The 19,278-nt window shown below is 37.2% G+C and overlaps 1 protein-coding gene across 1 annotated transcript in view; it reads left to right on the forward strand.

Annotated features, from left to right (window-relative positions):
* CACHD1 (cache domain containing 1) overlaps positions 1-19,278 on the forward strand; it is a 201,227-nt gene that overhangs the window by 70,471 nt on the left and 111,478 nt on the right. Inside the window, exon 2 of the mRNA XM_069478028.1 lies at positions 5,789-5,851. Within this exon, the coding sequence (XP_069334129.1) occupies positions 5,789-5,851 (63 nt within the window). The remainder of the gene's footprint in view (positions 1-5,788; positions 5,852-19,278) is intronic.

The raw sequence follows: 19,278 nt of genomic DNA on the forward strand, positions 1-19,278 counted from the left end.
GGCTCAATTAATTTGGGAGATTTGAGAGGGGAGGAGATGATGGGCTGGGAGGGTGGGTCAGTGGAGAGGGTGTGGGGACAGGGAAGGACCAAGGTGTCCTCAAGAGGTGGGGGGGCAGGCTACCCCCACCTCCCACCCAGGATATTTGTCTTTTTTCCCCTCCTCTTGGAGTAGATGTAGGAGGGAACTGTATTCAATTTCAATTATTACGTGACTCTTTAATTTTTAACTTCATTTGAGTTGAATGTCCTCTTTTGGGGAGGAGGGAGGAAGGCAGTGCGTAGGGAATAAAAGAACTGACTATGCAAAGGGGAGATTTGATTAAATTGTGTTATATACATTTAGAACATCCAGGTTGGATGAAACTCAGAGAGAGATATCTTTTTTTTCTTGCTGGAAAATTCAGGTTTGTACAGTACCATTGGATGGGAAGCCGAAGAACTAAGCAATGTTCTATACTTTAAGTGTGAGGGAGCAATTAATATGTAGCCTCGGGGAAGGCTCAGGAGACCTTATCTGTGAATTGCTAGGTGATTCCTCCGCTGGTACAGCCCCAGTTTCATGTGAATTACGGATTGGGGCTTAGATTTTTCTTTGAGTGCTTTTAACAGCCCGGTTAATAGATTCTTGCTCTCCCTTTTCTAAAATGTATAGACTTTAGAATATATGAAAACACTTGAGTAGAATATATTTTAAAGAGACTGCCTAGACTATATGTTTGAAGTATTTATTGAAGTACGGCATAGACACAGAAAAGTGCGCAATCTTAAGTGAACAGCTTGATGAATTCTCACAACAGTGAACACGTCTGGTAACCAGCACCCAGATCAAGAAATAGAACATTCCAGCATCCCAGAAGCCCCCTTTATGCCCGTTCTATTCATTCTCCCACAAAGGATAACCACTATCCTGGCTTCTAACAGGCTAGATTGGTTTTGCCTGGTTTTGAACCTGTTATAAATGGAAGTATACACTTTGTGTTTTGGAGTCTGGCTTCTTTCACTCAATATTATGTTTGTGAGATTCATCTTGTTCATGCATGTGGCAATTGTTTGTTCATTCTCACCACTGAATATTCCATTATGCGAATACGCCACAATTTAATTTTCTATTGCTGGTAGGCATTTGGGTATGTTCCAGATTGGGGCTATTATGAGTAGCGCTGCTATGAACATTCTTATACTGTGCAGGTCTTTTGATGAACACACAATCACGCTTCTGCTGGGTGTATACCAAGGATTGAAATTGCTGGGTCATAAGATATGCATATAATTAACTTTAGAAGATACTACTAGTTTCAAAGTGGGTGCATTAATGAGGGAAAGGTCAGTTTTGTCTTTAAATTGGAGTACTCAGTTTCTATGAGCATAAGACGACCTTGTTTTCTGTTAATTATGGAAACAAATTTAACTAATAAAGAAAAGTTAATGAAATATTTCTATTTAAAATAACTTTTACAAACTCCATCTGTTTTAACGATCTTTTTGCTATGTAATAAAGCATACCTTTACTTTTAGTATTTGATGAAAACTTTTAAGTACAAGGAAGAGTAATGGGCAAGGTTGGGCAATATCTTTGGCTTCACTTCCAAGGATTTTGCAAACTTAGGAGAGTTACTCCTGACTCCTTTTGGGTTGTGTTCAAATTTCTGAAATTCCTTTGGCCCTCCATGGAGCTGGAATAAGGGAAAGTGACCACCTGGAATGAATGCAGAATGCCCACACTCTGCCTACCCATACCCTAACCCTGTTATTGTGAGTAAACCTTCCAGAGGACGGCAGGAACAGACCTGTCGTGATCACTCATCATTTTCGTGTCTTAGGAACATTTTTCCTTTCCATTTCCATTTTTCAAGTCATCTAATAACCAAGAAAATCTTTACCTTGAGGTCACAAAAATGACAGCTAGGTATTAATATATCATTTTGAATTCCTGGCTCTCACATTAAAAACAAAACCCCTTAAACCCCTGTATTCTATTTCTTTTACAATTTCACATAGCAATAGAAAGTAATAAAAAATAAAACCTTTCTTTGTCTGAGACTCCTGTGTGTGTGTGGTTTTTATTTTTTAAAGACAGGGTCTGTCTTTATCCCCCAGACTGGAGTGCAGTAGCTCAGATCACAGCTCACTGCAACCTTGAAATCCTGGGTTCAAGTAATCCTCCCACCTCACCCCCATGCCCACCCCCTGCCTCCAAGTAGCTGGGACTACAGGCACATACCACCATGCCCAGCTAATTTTTAAAATTTTTTGTAACGATAGGGTCTCGCTATATTGTCCAGTCTGGTCTTGAACTCCTGGCTTCAAGGGATCCTCTTGCCTCAGCCTCCCAAAGTGCTGGGATTACAGGCGTGAGCCACCACATCCAGCCTGTCTGGGACTCTTTAGTTACCCCGACATTATATCTTGCTTAAAATACATGGATAGAAAAAACCCAAACCTTTACTTTTTTCTACACATAGGCATTAGGATTCTTAGACGATCTTGAACAAAAAGGTGCTATGAATAAATTTGTTTAATATCTTTGCTAAAAGCTAGGCCTGTTTTTAATTCAAGACTCTGGATTCAGGCCTCAGCACTTCAGTTTTTTACCTGTGATATATTTTCTACCTTTTGAGCTATAATTTTTTTAATCTGTAAAATGTGGTTTCAGACCTCCACCCTGCCTACCACATATGGTTGTTGTGAGGATTGAATGTAATAATTCATGTGAAATTGTAAACTATAAAGGTACTAAGCCTTTGAGAGCTGGGCTTAGCAGGCCCTGCATTTTAAGAAAGACGATCACTGTCCATTGACCTAGAGCATAGTGGAAATTCACTCTGTACCTTGAGATCTTGTGCACACACATGAGCCTGAACTTTTAACCTTGCGCCAGATGTGGCTGATCAGTTAAGTCAGAGTTACTTGTCTGGGTTCTACTGACCTCTCACTGAAGTTCTTAAAACTCCTCCCCACCCCCTACCCCTGCCACCTGGGGAAGGAAGGGGGCAAAAAATTGTTTGCTTTGGCGATAGCCCCAAACTGTGACGAAACAGATCATCTTTCACTTCTGGGGTAGTTAGAGGGTTATTATATAGAACAGATAGCCTACAGAATCACCGCTGCTCACGTCTATTAATAAAACTTCTTTCTTTTAAAATTTTCTTTTGCCCATCCACCTTTATTAGGTATAGAGATTATAAAAGTACTTATAAGCCATAAAAATATCTATGTAAAATATTCTTACTATAAATGTAATAAATGAGTAAAATAGTGAACAAACCACAGCCTCTTGAACCCTTTCTGGCATGTATTCTTTATTTATTCACCTTTCTTTTGACAAACATGAGAAGGAAGTATCCAGTTTGGCCCTTTGTGAGTGTTGGCTTGAGCAGGGTGGATCTGGAATAGTGTGTGCCTCTTTCATCAGTCACCTCTTGGGGTAGCACCTTCCAAGACAGAACAGATGCTGTATCATTTGGAATATCTCTGCCAGAAATGAAATAAGAAATTGACTTCATTCATCAAGATCTGAAGCCATTACATGAAGTATGTTCATTTTTAATAAAAATGGACTCTTGGTACTGAACAGTTTTTGAAAATCAAACTGTATAAAAATATAGAATATATTCTGTGAGTGTGAGGTGTGTGGTAATGACATTGACCCAGCCTCTAAAAGCATTATAATATAGTGAACTAAGTGGTTTCCCAGAGAATTGGGAACTCAGAGTTGTAGGAATGGAGGTCTACAGGTTCATAATCCTTTTTCCAAAATGAGATGTATTTCAGGATTCAGAATCCTAATACCACTTGATTATAAAACACCCCCCCACCCCCCTGCCGTGAGATCTGGGGCAGAACCCCATAATCAAATGCATTATTTGAGATCTGCTTCAAAATGAATGAATGGTCGTACTCGGTGGTTTAATAAGGACTATAAATACACAGTACATCTCAGTTCAAGTAAGGATTTACCAGCAAACAAGTTTAGGTCATGTCATATTTTGCTACCAAATGTGTTATGCAAAGCATTTGATTTCAGAGCCTTTTGAATTTTGGAATTACACACAGGGATTGTTGATCTGCATTATGTTCAGGTGTTAGCTCCTGACAGGAGTGTTTTTTGGTATGTGTAAAGCAGCCAGGTAGCAAATTCTTATGAACAATAGAGTTAGGAGCATCAGATCTGGAGCCACACTGCCTGGGTTCAAATTCTAGCCTTGCCAAGTGATTTGGGCTGAGCTAACCACCCAGGGTCTTAGCTTTTCATCTTTAGAGCTACAGTAATTTTTAAATGAAGATTAAATAAGATATGCACATGAGGCACAACATTTGCTTTGCACTAGGAATGAATAGGCACTCAATAAATATGCTTCAGTTACCTCATCTATTTAGAGATCATAGTGCCTGTCACAGAGGTGTTTTATAAGACTTTAATAAGCAAATAGATGTAATGTGCTTAAAATAGTGTCTGCCCCACAGTAACAATTCAATAGATATTAGCCAACATCATTACCATTATGGACATTGCTAGAAATCTGTAATGAGAACTTTCCTATCAGAGTCATTTTTAGGAAAGAAAGTAACAATGAACATCTGTTGAATGAATGAGTGGCACTTTGGAGAATGATAGGAGGTACCATGATGATTTGTGATTATAATATTCCAGACTGTAATTCCATCCCAGTCCTTTCCAAGTTATTTTGCCTCCCTCCCTGCACTCTCCCCCCATAATCCCCTCCACCCCCAGCAGCTTAATCTTCCTTCCCTTGCACTCTGTTTAGATGTGCAGTGCCTGATGAACTTGGCACTTGTCTTCCCCGCCACAACCACGCAGGTGTGTTAGGCTGTCTGGGAAGCTGTCCCAGATGCTGACAAACCCTTGGCAGAAAGGTAGAAAGGAAAAAGGAAATTTTGGCTGACATCTCCAGGTCTGACTGACTCCTTACTCATCTGGACAGTTCCAGTGGTATCTTTAAAGCTTTAAAGATAAATGATGAGGCTGTGGCTGCTTTTTTGTGCCTCTGACAGATTCGTAACTTCGATACTCATTTTTTAGTCTGTTATGTGTTAATCTCGTATGATTGCTCAGTAATGATGCAGTTAGGTGAAGTCATAAGTCTGTTTTTAAGTAGAGGCAATGTATGGAGGAGTAGGTATGAGCTAGGCAGGGACCCGTGGAAGAATGTGTGTGCTTGTGTGCTGCAGTTTGGCCTCACGTCTTGGCACAGCTGTCATATTCCTGGCACGTAAGAACTGGATCTTCTCTGAAGGCCACAGCATATTTGGCAAGCCCTATTATGTTACTCTCCCGAGGGGGTGCTTGAGTAACGGAGGTGATAGCTAATATTGGGTAGGTGCTGGCTGGACCAGGGACATGAGAGAATATGGAAAGAATCCTTTTTAAAGAGCTTTATTGCATTAGATTTTAGTGTCTGTAAATAATTACAGCATTCAGGGAGTACAGGATTTAAATGAGAAACACAACTTTGTCAGATTATACCAATTGGATAAAATGGCATGGGCTCCGGAAATCTATAATTAAATGTATTTTTGAAAATGAAAAATGTAGCGTAACATCTGGTTTACTTCACTACAGAAGTGCCTGCATATTGCTTATGTAAGTGTGATTTACTTTGGCTGTTATTTGGGTTTCTCTCTGTAAAATTACCGTATTTTAATTAAATTTTTTCTACTTGATTCTGTTTTGTTATAAACAACAGATAATTCACAGACACCCTCATATAGAAAATGATGGTCTTACTTAGAAAGCTTAATGTTTGTTCATTTTCTTTTCATTACAGCGGATATTCAACTCCTTTGTTTACACTGAGAAAGTCTCAAATGGAGAAAGTGAAGTGCAGCAGGTAAGAGGCTGATGAATACTTGACACTCTCTGTCTTTGTCTTGCTTTTAGATGTGGCTTCGGGACTCCTTCCACGGGCAATCTCCACTTGAGGTTTCCTGTTCGTCTCTGTGTGTGATTTCACGTACATCTTATGTGTAGTGGTGACAACCTCACACTTCAAGTTCTTAGAAGCAGTTGGCATAAGAATTATGTGGATGGTTTTTTGCTATTCGTGCTATGCTTTAGACATATTTAATTCCTTTTTGTTTTAAAAATCCCTAAACTACTCAAATTTGAAAATACTGGAAATTATTTCATCTAATATAGAAAATAAATGCCTGGGCTTTAGAATCAGACAAACCCCATGCTAAATTCTGGTTTTCCTTCTTCCTCTGTGGTCCCAGTAAGCAATTTGGCCTTTTTGAGTTGCAGTTTCTCAATCTTAAATAAGGGGAACATAATATCTGCCTTATGGGGTTGTGAGAATTAAATGAAATGATGTCAAATTAACTGAGAACAAAATGAAATTGTCTATGTGGAAAGTTCTGGCATAGAGGCAGCTCATTGGATGTTGGGTTCTTTTGCTCTTTCCTTTTTCTTTCCTCTTGTATTCTTTCTTTCCTTCTTGCTGCTCTTTGGAGTCAAGAAGTTTTGAGGCCACATTCTATTTGCTTTATTTATAGCTGGCTTCAGATGGACTGCCTCCTAAATGAAAACATAGTGTTGGTGAACTTGGTCATAAATAATTGATCTGTGCTTTAAGAGAAGGGGTGGTAAAGAGGTGTTGGTTTTAATTTCAGCTAATCCACCAACTTCATTACAGTCTGTGACCATCTACTAGTAATTTGAAGCTAGGTTTGAAACTTAAGTAAAAAACAGAACCAAGGTAAAGGCCAGAGTATAGCAGAGCACTTTCACGGACTCAAAAGATAACTATAGTGAAATGCATCATAATTTAAACTCTCTGAGATCCTGACATTGTTGTATTCATGGAGAACAGCTTGACTTGATCTAAACTTCAAAAGTATTATACAACAAGAAAAAGATTTGTTACAGTGAAGTTATTTACAGGATAGTTATTTATTTATAATAAATTACTGTGGTTTAATCTTAAAGTTCAGCATTTCGTGTTTATGGACATTGACTTTTTTAAATTGGTTTCTGCAGGTTAAATTTAGAGGATGTAAATAGTCCTGTATATATGCTTTTTCTTAGCTTTAGATGTTTTTAAAAGCTAATGGCCCAAAATTGTAGTGAATATGATGTGGTTTGCTGTACCAAGTCTAATCTTCATAATGCCTGTCTTATTTTTATTCCAGCAAACTAGAAAGTTCTTTAGGGTCATGAAATTTAAAAGAGGTTTTATGGGAGAAGATTTCTAAACAAAGCATGTCTAAGGAAACTTTTGGGGAGATCAAAGGCCATTTGATAACATTTTAAAGAAACTGATACAGGGGTATCAGTTTTGCTGCTTTCCTTGAAGTAACAGGTACAAGTTCTTACTTTAGCTGTTATGGAGCATGAAAGTTGTTTTGTTTTCTTGCACTGATGTCATTATTTTATTTATCTAGCTATAAATAAGTTTGGAAGCCTTTAATAATAATTTGTTAAAGTTACAGCAGCTGAATGAGCACTTATAGAACACTGGTGCTAGGCAATTTCACATATATTACATTGATTTTTTTTTTTAAATTTTTTAAATTATTTCAGCATATTATGGGGGTACATAAGTTTAGGTTACATATATTATTACATTGATTTTTGCTAAATAACCTTGAAGGAAAAATCCTATTATAGATGAGGAAACTGAAGATCTAAGAGATATAAAATAAATTACCTGTAATTTATGACTATTAAGTAGGAGAGCTAGTTTTTGAAATGTTTGATACAAAGTTATATTATCTGTCTTCTTAATTTATTGTAAATTGATTTAAATTTATTTTAGAATATTAAATATTTATTTATTTTTAAAAAAATGTATGTATTCATCCAAAACAGGAGTCTCTGCTACACTCTGCCTTTTATCGACATAATTCAAGTGCAGGAGAGTTACCACATAGTCTTTGTGTGTCTTCTCACTGATTGTCAAAAAGTTCTTTCTTAAATTGAACCAGAACATACTTATTTTAACTTCTCTGGACTATGTGATCCTGGACAGTTCCCAGGATGAAATCTTTAGGGACATACGTACCTCTAATGTTTCTGTAAAATGTCTGCCATCACAATCACTCACACTGCTTATCTCATTCGAATTTCAGAACAACTCCATGAGGTAGGTGGCAGTATTATTACTGGCAATATCCAGAAAGGCCAAGGATCCCAGCTAGTATACAAAACACCCCAGCTAGTAGGTAATTTGTTTGTCCTCAAATTAATTTTTAGTTTGGCTATTTTTTTTAATATAAATTTTAAGCATATGTTTATACCCACGTATCTTGCTAGTTTCATTCAGTGTCATATGGCTTAGAAGCACCCATGTTGATATCTGCAGTTAAGGTTCATTTATTTTCAGTTCTGTATTATTCCGTTATATGCAATTTATATGTCCATTTTATGGTTGATGATGTTTGGGTTGCTTCTAGTGTTTTGATTTTTGTTCATATCTCCGTACACCCTTACACAATTCAGATGGAATAAATTCTTTAATTGTAGGAACTTAATTGCCCCTGGCCTCCTGCCAATTAAATGCTGCTAGGACTGCGTGTTGTGTGTGTTTCTCCATACACATTTCCAAATGCCCCACGTGGTGGTGGGGCCGGGGAGCTTTGTTTAGCTCAGGTGGAGAATCCGTCTGTAGGATAGAAGTGCTGGGTATCAGAGTATTCAGCATGACTGGTCAGTGTCAAATGGGCTCCACAGTGGTTGTCATGGGTCACACTCCCAAGAAAGTATATTAGAAATTTGCTGATCCCTCCTCAAAAGTTGGAGCTGATTTTTAATCCTTTGCTAATTTGGGGTATCTGAAATTGAATCTAATGAGTTCATTTGTTTTACTCTGAGGACTAATGAGGTTGAAAGGCTTCTTTTTCTTTTTCTTTTTTTTTTTTTTTTTTGCATGTTTAGGGAACAATTTTTCGTGGTTTTTTGTTCTATTAAATATTAATGCTCTTTGTTCTTTTTTTTTTTAAGTTTAGAAGTTGAAAAATGTTGTATATGTTCTAGATCAGTGCTGTCCAAAGAGAACTGTGATGATGTTTGATATCCGTGCTGTCTGATGAGCAGCTACTAGTCACATGTTGTGACTACTGAGTACCTGAAATGTGTCTAGAGCTACCACTGATAATTAAATTTTAAATTTCATTTAATTTTAATTAAAATAGCTACATTTTGGCTGGTAGTTGCCATATTAGATTGCCTTACAGATTTATGTTTCATAAATATGTTCTCCCAGTTTTTGGTTTGTTTTTTCACCTCATATTATCTTTTAAAGAATTTTAAAGTTTTAATTTTAACTGAGTCAGTTTTTAAAATCAGTCTTCTCCATTTTGGTTTTTGGTTTTTGTGTTAAAGAAATTCTTTTCCACCCCTAAAGACATAAATATATTCTCCTATATTGTCTTCTAAAACATTTGACTTTCTTATTTAAGACTTTTATCCACCTGGAATTGATTTTGGTGTTGGATATGAAGTAGATATCCAATTTCATTTTTCCCCCGTATGTATTTCCAAATGTCCTATGACTATGCATTGAACAATCTGTCCTTTTGTCATTTGTTTTCAATCATTAGTTGAGTTTTCCTGTATGTGTGAATTTGATTTGGTTCCACTGCTCTACTTAATCCATCACTGTGACAGTATCACATGATCTTAGTGATGAGTTTTACAACAAGTTTTGGTATTTAGTGGGGTGACACTGCCCTCTCCATTTACGTTTCTTGATTTTCCATCTTGGCCAAGCCCTGAAGTTGTTTCCTATCCCTAGTGCTCTGTGCTGTCCTCCAAGTGGAAGCTCAAGGTCACCGGATGGTGCCACATTCTCAGAAGGAAAGTAGGATTTGGCACTGGCTTACTTCCTAGATTTCCTGCTTTCACATCATTTGAGGACTCAGTGCTCCTAACAGTGATTTTTTTTTTTAACCCCCATTCATGCCATTAGCCTTTTAACAATTATATTTAATGAGAACAATTGTAACTGCTTATAGGATATGTTTGATAAGCAAAAACAGAGTAGTAATTCAAAGCAGATTATTGATCTATGTGCTCTTAATTTTAGCTCACAATCTTAAAAAGAAAGGGAACCACTTCTTTATGGTTAATTTTTGCATATTTTTGTACTGTCTAGAATTTTGACATGAGTGTTCTATCCATCCTTTCTCCTTTGGATTAATGAAAACTAGAGCCCCATGGGTTCTTGCCCTCCCCCTTTACTAATCAGATCTTATTGAGCATTGGATCTGACTTGCGCACACTATGTAACTTGGCAGAAAATCTAACATGTTGTTAATATCTTCTGGTTAGGGGAGCAAAGTAATTAACACTAATAAAAAACATTTTGTGATTCTTGACTCTTACCACAAAACTCTCTGTGGTATATATTTTTCCTTGCTTATTATTTCTTTTAAATTAACTTTAAGGGTGTGGGTCTAAATTGCCTAGCAATGTGTTTTAAATCTTTAATTAGTTCACTATATGTAGTTTTGCTGCCAAAGAAACTATGGCAACAGCCTCGGAAAAAATTAAAATCCTATGCACACATTCTTGTGTGGAACACCTCCCATGGACTCCGTTTTTGAATACTTTAAGAAATTAAGTTTGCCCACATAAGGGCATTATATAAAGTTGAACCTGAATCAAGAAAAATAAATTTCTGAGCAAGTGCTTCAGAAAATAATAAAATATGGTCTATGAAACACAAAGCAGAGAAGGAAAAACAAAAGGAGAAAGTTTCTTGGGGTGTTTGATTGCATCACTGAAGGGATCAGAGCCACTTGTTTCAGGAGTTCTAACTCTTTCTCAAATGTTCTAGTAAATTCTTTATGTTAACAATTTACTCAATGAAATGGTAAGTACATGTTTCAAAAACTCTTGAATTGCTGGCAGCAGTGGTTTTAAAGGACTTTAGAATTCTTTTGAGATGGGCCAATGTGGTAAGGGAACTACTTATACTGGAGATGTACCTGATGTTTGGTCAAGGGCATTCCTGTAGGTTTCTTCCTCTCCCTTCTATGGTGTCAGTTTTTATCTCTCCTGGGTCATATTCATCTGCATGTAAACATGCTGTTCTCCTGTCACAAACAAACAACAAGCCCTCCTCTCCAACTACTACCCATTTCTTTTTCTCCCTTTGAGGCACACCCCATCAAAAGAGGCATCTGTGCTCATTAGGTCCAGTTCTGCCATTTTCTCTTATGCCTACTCCGGTAAAGCTTCTTGCCCTACCAAGGTCACCAGTGACCGCCACATTGCCAATTCCAGGGTCCTCATTTACTGAACGTTAGTACTGAATCGTTGATCCTTTCCATCTGCCTTGATATACCTTGACTTAGGTGTTCGGGACACCACACTTGCCTCCTTGCCTTTCTTGGCACATTCCTGCCCAGGGCCTTTGCATGGGTGCAAATAGCATATATCCCTGTGGGCCCCTCACCTCCTTCAAGTCTTCTCCAGTGTCACCTTCTCAATCAGGTGATCACCATATTTAAAGCTGCAGCCCACCCTGCTCCCCATACTCCTGATTTTCCTTTTCTTTGTTCTACATTTTCTCCTTTCTGTCTCACTTACCACTTTTTGGTTTTAGAGTATTGACTTTATAAAACTAGTTTGGACATAGTCCTTCCTCCTTTACTTTATGGAGGAAAATAAGACTGACGTTTCTTCCTTAGATGTTTGATGGAATTCACTAGGGTGCCATCTGGACCTGGCATTTTCTTTTCGAGCAGGGTTTTGAGCGTCCAATTTTTTATTTATTTATTTATTTATTTTTTTTAATTTTCTTTTTCTTGTTTTCAGACAGAGTCTTGCTCTTTTGTTGCCTGGGCTAGAGTGCCATGGCATCAGCCTAACTTACAGCAACTTCAAACTCCTGGGCTCAAGTGATCCTCTTGTCTCAGTCTCCTGAGTAGCTGGGACTACAGGCACAACACCACCACAACCGGCTAATTTTTTTTCTTTCTATTTTTAATAGAGACGGGGTCTTGCCCTTGCTCAAGCTGGTCTGGAACTCCTGACCTCAAGTGATCCTTTCTCTTCTGCCTCCCAGAGTGCTAGGATTACAGGTGTGAGCCACGCACCCAGCCTCATCCAATTTCTTTAATAGATATAGGTAGGGTTTTTTGGTTTTGTTTTCTTTTTCTCTTTCATCTTATGTCAGTTTTGGTAAGTTGATTTTTTAAAAAAGAAGTTTGTCCTTTTCATCATCTAAATTGTCAAATTTGTTGGTATAAAGGTATTTATAGCATTCTTATTATCTTTTTAATATCTATAGGCTAGAAGACGAATAGAGCAAAATCATTAAGACCAAATGCCGCTAGTTCTTTGGAAAGATCAATAAAATAGGTAAACTTGTGGCCAGACAATCAGAGAGAATGAATGGGCAAATATAGTAATCATAACTCATTTTTCAAAAAACAAATTTGGCTTCCTTAATTTTCTCTTAGTTTTCTATTTCACAAATTCATGTTCTTTATTATTTCCTTCCTTGTACTTCATTCAGGTTAACTTTGCTCTTTTTTTCTAGACTCTTGAAACATTAGGTCATTGATTTTTATACCTTTTTTTTCCCAAATAGAAGCATTTAAAGCTATAACCTTTTCTCTAAGCACTGCTTTAGTTATATACCACAAAGTTTCATGAGCTATATTTTCATTATCATTCCGTTTTAAATATTTTCTAATTTTACCTGTGATTTCTTCTTTGACTCATGGATTACTTTGAAGTGTGTTGTTCGATTTCTAAAACATTTGGGGTCTTCTAGATATCTTGTTGTTATTAATTCTTAATCAGATTCCATTGTGGTCAGAAAACATACATCATATGATTTTATTCCTTTTTAATTTATTGAGACTTGGGTTTTGTGGTTCAACGTATGATCTATCTTGTGTAATATACCAAATGAACTTGAAAAGGTTGTGTATTCTGTAGTTGGGTGTTCTTTATATATCCATTAGGTTAAGGTGGTTGATAGTGTTAATCATTTATGTTTGGGCTGATTTTTGTCTAATTCTGTCTTTGCTGAGAGGAATGTTAAAATCTTCAACGATAATGGTGAAATTGTATAATTTTTTCCTTTAATTCTGTCTATTTTTGCCTGATATGTTTTAGGGCTCCATTGTTAGTGACGTACACATTTGGGATTACCATGTCTTTCTGATGAGTTGTGAATTATGACATTATGAAATGGTATTCTTTATCTCTGGTAACAATACTCTTTCCCTGAAGTCGATTTTACTGGATATCAATAAAGCATCAATAAAGCACTGTATATCAATAAAGCATCTCCATCCCTCGTATACTTTTTACACAGTGTGCCTTTTCACAAGCGTTTACTTTCAATTTCCCTGTTAAAAATATGTCCTTTATAGACAGTATATAGTTGAGACTTGCTTTTTTAAATCTATTCTGAAATTTTCTGCCTTTTAATTGGGAGTATTTGGGGAATATTTGGCCAATTAACATTTGGTTTGATTGTTGATATTGTTGGATTTGGGCCAGACATTTTATTTGTTTTCCATTTTTCCCTTTTTTTCTTAGTTACTCCCTCCCCACCCTCTTCTGAATTTTTAAATTTTATGTTAATCTATTTTAGCTTTTTAGCTACATTTCTTTGCATATTTTAAGTATATGCTCGAGAAATTACAATATAATATCCTTAACTTATTGCAGTCTAATTAGAATTAATATTCTCTCTCTTCACATAAAATCTAGAACCCTTGCAATTGTATAGGTCCATTTCCCCAACACTATCTTTTATGCTGGAGTTACCGTATCTATTACATCTGCATGTATTACAAACTACACAAGACAATGTGATAGCTCTTACTTCAAAATGCTATATTTAAAGCAATTAAAAGAAAAAATATTATATATTCACACATGCTTACCATTTTCGGAACTCTTCATTTCTTTCTAAATATACCAACTAATATTGAGTCTAAAGAAGTTCCTTTAATATTTCTTGTAATTCAGACATCTTCGTGACAAATTCTGTTTTTTATTATTTTGTATATTCAGAAAATGTCTCTATTTTGCCTTTGCTCTTAAAGGTTGTTTTTTCTTGAGATAGAATTTCGGATTGACAATTTTTTCTCTTTATAAAGTGTTCCGCTGTCTGCTGGACGACTCCTCCCCTCTCCTCCCTTCCCCTTTTTCTTTTCCCCCTTGGTCACCAGGCTGGAGTGCAGTGGCACAATCACAGCTCACTGCAGCCTGGAACTCCTGGGCTTAAGGGATCTTCCTGCCTCAGCCTCTCAAGAAGCTGGAACTGAGGCACATGCCACCACACCCAGCTAAACTTTTTACTTTTTTGGTAGAGACAGGATTTAGCTATATTGCCCAGGCTACTCTTGAACTCCTAGCCTCAAGGGATCCTTCCACTTTAGCCTCTCAAGTGGTTGGAATTATAGGCACAAGCCACCATGCCCAACTAGACTCCATAGTTTCTGATGTCAAGTCAGTAAAAGTTGTCATCCTGTATGCAATGAATGTTTTTTTTTTTTTTTAATTCTCGTTGCTCCTAAGATTTTTCTCTATTTCTTGGTTTTTAGCAATTTTACTATGACTGTGCCTGCCTAGATACAGCAGTCTTTATATTTATCCTACTTGGTGTTTGTTGAGCTTTCTGAAACTTTCAATTTATGTCTTTCATCAAATTTCGAGACTTTGAGACCATTGTTTCTTCAAATATTTTTTTTATCTCATTCTTTGCTCTCCTTCTGGGATTCCAATTACGTCTACGCTAGATCTTTGGATATTCTACTGCAAGTCCCCAACACAATGCCTCTTCCTCCTCTTCCTTCTCCTTTGATTTTTTCCTCCCTGACCTTTAAATTAGATACAGTTTACTTCTCCTACCTCTATTCTGCTGTTAATTTCTCCAGATATATTTTTAAATTTTCAGATATTATATTTTCCAGCTGCGCAATTTCATTTGTTTCTTTTTAATAGATTCTATTTCTCTGCTGAGATTTCTTTATCTTTTCATTCCTTGCAAACATATTTTTCTTTGCATTCTTAATCATGGTTATAATATAACAACAGCTTTATAATTCTATCCACCGATTATGACATCTAAAAATGGTTTGAAGTTGATGTCTGTTAACTGTTTTGTCTCTTGTAAATTGGTCACACTTTGCTTTTTCTGTCAGAAAATTGGGGTTGTGTCCTGGTATTGTGAAAAACTCCCAGTTCTGTTATATTGCTGTGAGGAGTGTTTTTTATTTTTGTTTGTTTATTTTGTTTGTTTTAGCAGGCAGTTAACTTGATTGGACTCAGAATGCTAATCTGTCTCTTGGGTGGCAGCTCAGATTTCAGCTCAGTTTATCCTTAGATGGAGTTTGCCCTGCACATGTATAGTTCAGGAATCTAAAATATTTTCTGGTCCCCAAAATGTTTCAAGACACTCTAGCATTTAAAATACGTCCTGGTAGAAGATTTTTCTGAATTATTTTTCCAAATTGTTATTTGATAATGAGAATTTTACCTAAAAGGTTTAAAATTTGATGTTTCATTTCACCAAATATCATCCACTGGGACATAGTAAAGGAGAAGTCAATTGGTTTTATAAGAAAAGGAAACTTAGCAGGTGTTAATACTCCAAATTATTCTTTTACTCAACTACAAACTCAAGGCTCCAGTCATGAACAATTTGGACAGGGTTAAAGCAATGAACTAGGGTCCACCTGAAAGCAAGATCCAGATGTTGACCTTGCACAAAAGTATATCCCTTTATTCACAGGAGAAGAAAGATGCTCTGTAGCAGAAACTTGTCACCTACAAACAAAAAATAGCTGTTTCTTTAAAGAGACTGTGGATTGAGGGTCAACTTTAAAGAGATGGAATCAGTCCTGACTAATGTGATGTTTTTGAATTTTGGAGCTGAAAGAGAACTCAGAGACCATGGGGACAAGGTCAAAAGGGTTAGGAAACTTAACCTTTGTTCTTTTTTGAACAGCCCTTTTAGGGGGTAGCTTGGGATAGAGAATTAAATACCCTCATCTTTTGAGATGGAAGACTTGAGGTTCAAGCAGGATTTTGTCATCTGCTACCTGTTTGATTTTTGACAGGATTTAACTTTTCAGTGTCTACATCAATTTCATTTGTAAAATGAAGCCTATCTTGCAAGGTTGTTTAGAGGATTATGTGGTTGCCTACTCTGTAATCAGCATTCAGTATTTTGTATTCTGCTTCCAGAACACAAAAGGGTGACAGAATGCCAACATAAGGGTACTGAAAGAGTTAGGAAATGTCACCCCAAAATATGACTGATTATCTTGAACTGAGGGCACTTAGGGAGCAGCAGGTGCAGACGAGGCTTTGTCTGAACTCTCCTTATCTGTCTGAAGACAATCTTCCAAGGAACACAACTGTCATGAATCCCCTCCCCAAGCATTTTATCAAGCAGGGAATACTAACTCAGATCACAGGAGAGGAGACTGGAGGTTGACCCCACACCCAGACAAATTATCATCTCTTCTTGTGAGGGGCAGTTCAGAAACAACTTTTATTACCAGAGAAACTTTTTATCTGTATAACAAGACAACCTGTATTCACCGTACATTTCCTCCCCTCACCCTCCCATAACTTGTGCTGCCACCACCCCAGAAGCTGTGAGCTCCAGTCTCCTTTCTGTAGCTCAGGATGCTGTGTAAGCTTCCGTCATCTGACCCTTCTTCAGGTCTCATATTTTGTGGGACTCCTGTGTATTTTTATGTAATTATTTGTATAAGTGTTTCTTCTTTCTTACGTCAATTAATGTGTAGCCTAGCCAAGAAACCTAGAAGGGTGGAGGGATGCCATTTTTCTCTCCCCTACAGTACACTAGGGAGAGGATTGCTGCTATTATTCCATTATTTAATCTTCCTGGGAATGGCTTGGAAGGAAAAACCTGCACACTTTAAAAGGGGAATTTCCAAGAGGGAAGGATCACAGAAAGGCCCTGGATGGGGCCAGTGGAAGCTTTCAATGGAAGCCAAACTGAGAAGTATGAGACTGGAAATTACATTAGCTTCCTATTTGTATTACTTCTGCATTTCTAGTCCTGGAAACTCTCTACTGTAGGAAAGTTTGGTTCTTGAACTGGATGTTGGACCACAGGAATAAAAGGGACCATGGTTAGACAAGAAAAGGAGGTGCAGAAGAGTTGAGCACTAGGGATGTTTGTCTTTGAATTCTGGCTTCCAGGGCCTGGACTAGGTAGGTTTAGTAAATGTGTGTTGAATAATGACTGGAGATACTCAGGCTCCTCAGTATTCATATTTTCGGAATCGGATTTGTTTTGGGGTTGCCCAGCCAAGTTTAATCTAGCCTGAGGGCTCTCATTTTGTTTACAGTTACCTACTAAAGTATGTTCAAGGCTCAGACTTGTCCAGACTGGAGGAATCTGGGAGGTGGGGTGGATGGATTCCATTCTTTCTTTGCTCCCAACCTTTCCGCCATCTGTCCCCAGGGGATTTGTTGGGACTGGGTCCTGGTTTAGTTCACCCTCTTACCCAGATCCACACTTGGCTCTGTGTTTATCGCAAGCATTCACTAAATGTTTGTCGAATGAGTGAATGAAAGGCACTAAATCTATAGGAAGGCAAAAGAAAGGCAGAGAGGTACTGAAGCTGCCCAGATGGGAAATTTGTAACAAATCCTCCAAGGACCAGAATAAACACATGGCTATTCTGTCCATCCAGAGCCCTGGCAAGTTCGCCTGGTTAGTGTTAGGTTTCCTTGATCGAAAATCAATATATGTCTGTTTTAGCTCTTAATATTCTTAGTTTGACTCTCCAGAAAAGAAGTTAATTGTTATCTCAGAAACTCTTTTCGTGGGCTACCTATCAAATCATGGGTTGCTTTGTGAATAAGATAAAACGGTGGTTTGTCATTTTGACAAGATAGTGTAAGAGATGTGACAGTTGTAATATGCGTTTGCTCCTTTATTGTCTTCATGCTTTCACATACATTTTATCCTCTTAATGACATTGTAAAAAGAGCAGGTATTATTATCCCATTTTCCATATGAGTCAGCCATATCTCAGAGCGGTAATGATGATAAATGGTTCAAGGCCTCATGGAAATGAAAGTGGCAGAGACAAGATTTTTAGTCCTAGTTTTGTGTTTCCTCCGTTTACATTGTACTGGCTACGTTAATAATGATAACCAGCATCATTTATTGAGCATATATTATTAATGAAGCACTATGATTAAATCTTTTCTCATGTATCCACTTGGCTTGCTCCCATATGTCCTTTCATTCTTGGCTCAAATGATACCTCTCAGTGAGGCCTCCCTTGACCGTCCATTTATAAATTTTATTAATTATACCCTTCTTTACTTCTTACTCACCTTCTCTGTTTTATCTCCTGACAGTTCATCACCTAGGACTTATATATGTATTTATTTTTTTTATTGTGTGTCTTTCCCTACTAGAATATAAGCTCCGTGAGGGCATGGATTTTGTCTTTTGATTTCTTGATGTGCCCCCCAGCACTGTTAAAACTATCTCCATACAGGTATGGTAGGTGCTTGGTAAATATTTGCTGCACAAATTAATAAACCTCAAAAACAACTCTACAAGGCTTACTGACAAGGAAGATTATGTAGAAAGAAACTTCTTATCCAACCCAGGTCACCCCAGTAAGAGGTTAGAGAACCTGATTTTGAATTCAATTATATTTAGATTGAATGCTCCAGTGTATGTTTTTGCAATTTTGTTCCCTAATGTATGGGGGAGTTACAGCCAACACTGTTACGGAACTGGCCCCACTCACTCCTCTAGCAATTCACCTTACTTGTTTTTGTTTGGTATACTGGAGTTTAGCATAAGGTTTTATTATTTTTTTAATGATCTATCACTTAACAAAAAAGGAAAGGTTTACAAGCAATTATACTACATCAAAAAAGTCATGCAAAGTTGAATTTAAATTTGGGTTTTTGAGGGTTTTGTTTTGTTTTTCAGAGACAAGGTCTCACTCTTGCTCAGGCTGGTCTTATACTTCTGAGCTCAAGCAGTCCTCCTGCCTCAGTCTCCAAGAGTGCTAGGATTACAGGCATGAGCCACCTCGCCTGGCCATAATTTGGGTTCTTTTAAATATAAAAATACTGTGACGGGGGACACTCTTTAATGTTTGACAGAGGCAAGAAAATATTAAATAAGTATTTTTATTGCAAAGAGAAAATTTGTGATTTGTGTTACCTCCTCTAAAAACAAAAATTAGCTTCCCTCTTCTAGAAGTTAAACTCCTGAATATAGGAATCATGTCAGAATAATTCATACTGTCATGCCTTATAGATATTGGGGAATGA

Source organism: Eulemur rufifrons, chromosome 8, assembly GCF_041146395.1.
Source record: "Eulemur rufifrons isolate Redbay chromosome 8, OSU_ERuf_1, whole genome shotgun sequence".
NCBI classification, from domain to species: domain Eukaryota; kingdom Metazoa; phylum Chordata; class Mammalia; order Primates; family Lemuridae; genus Eulemur; species Eulemur rufifrons.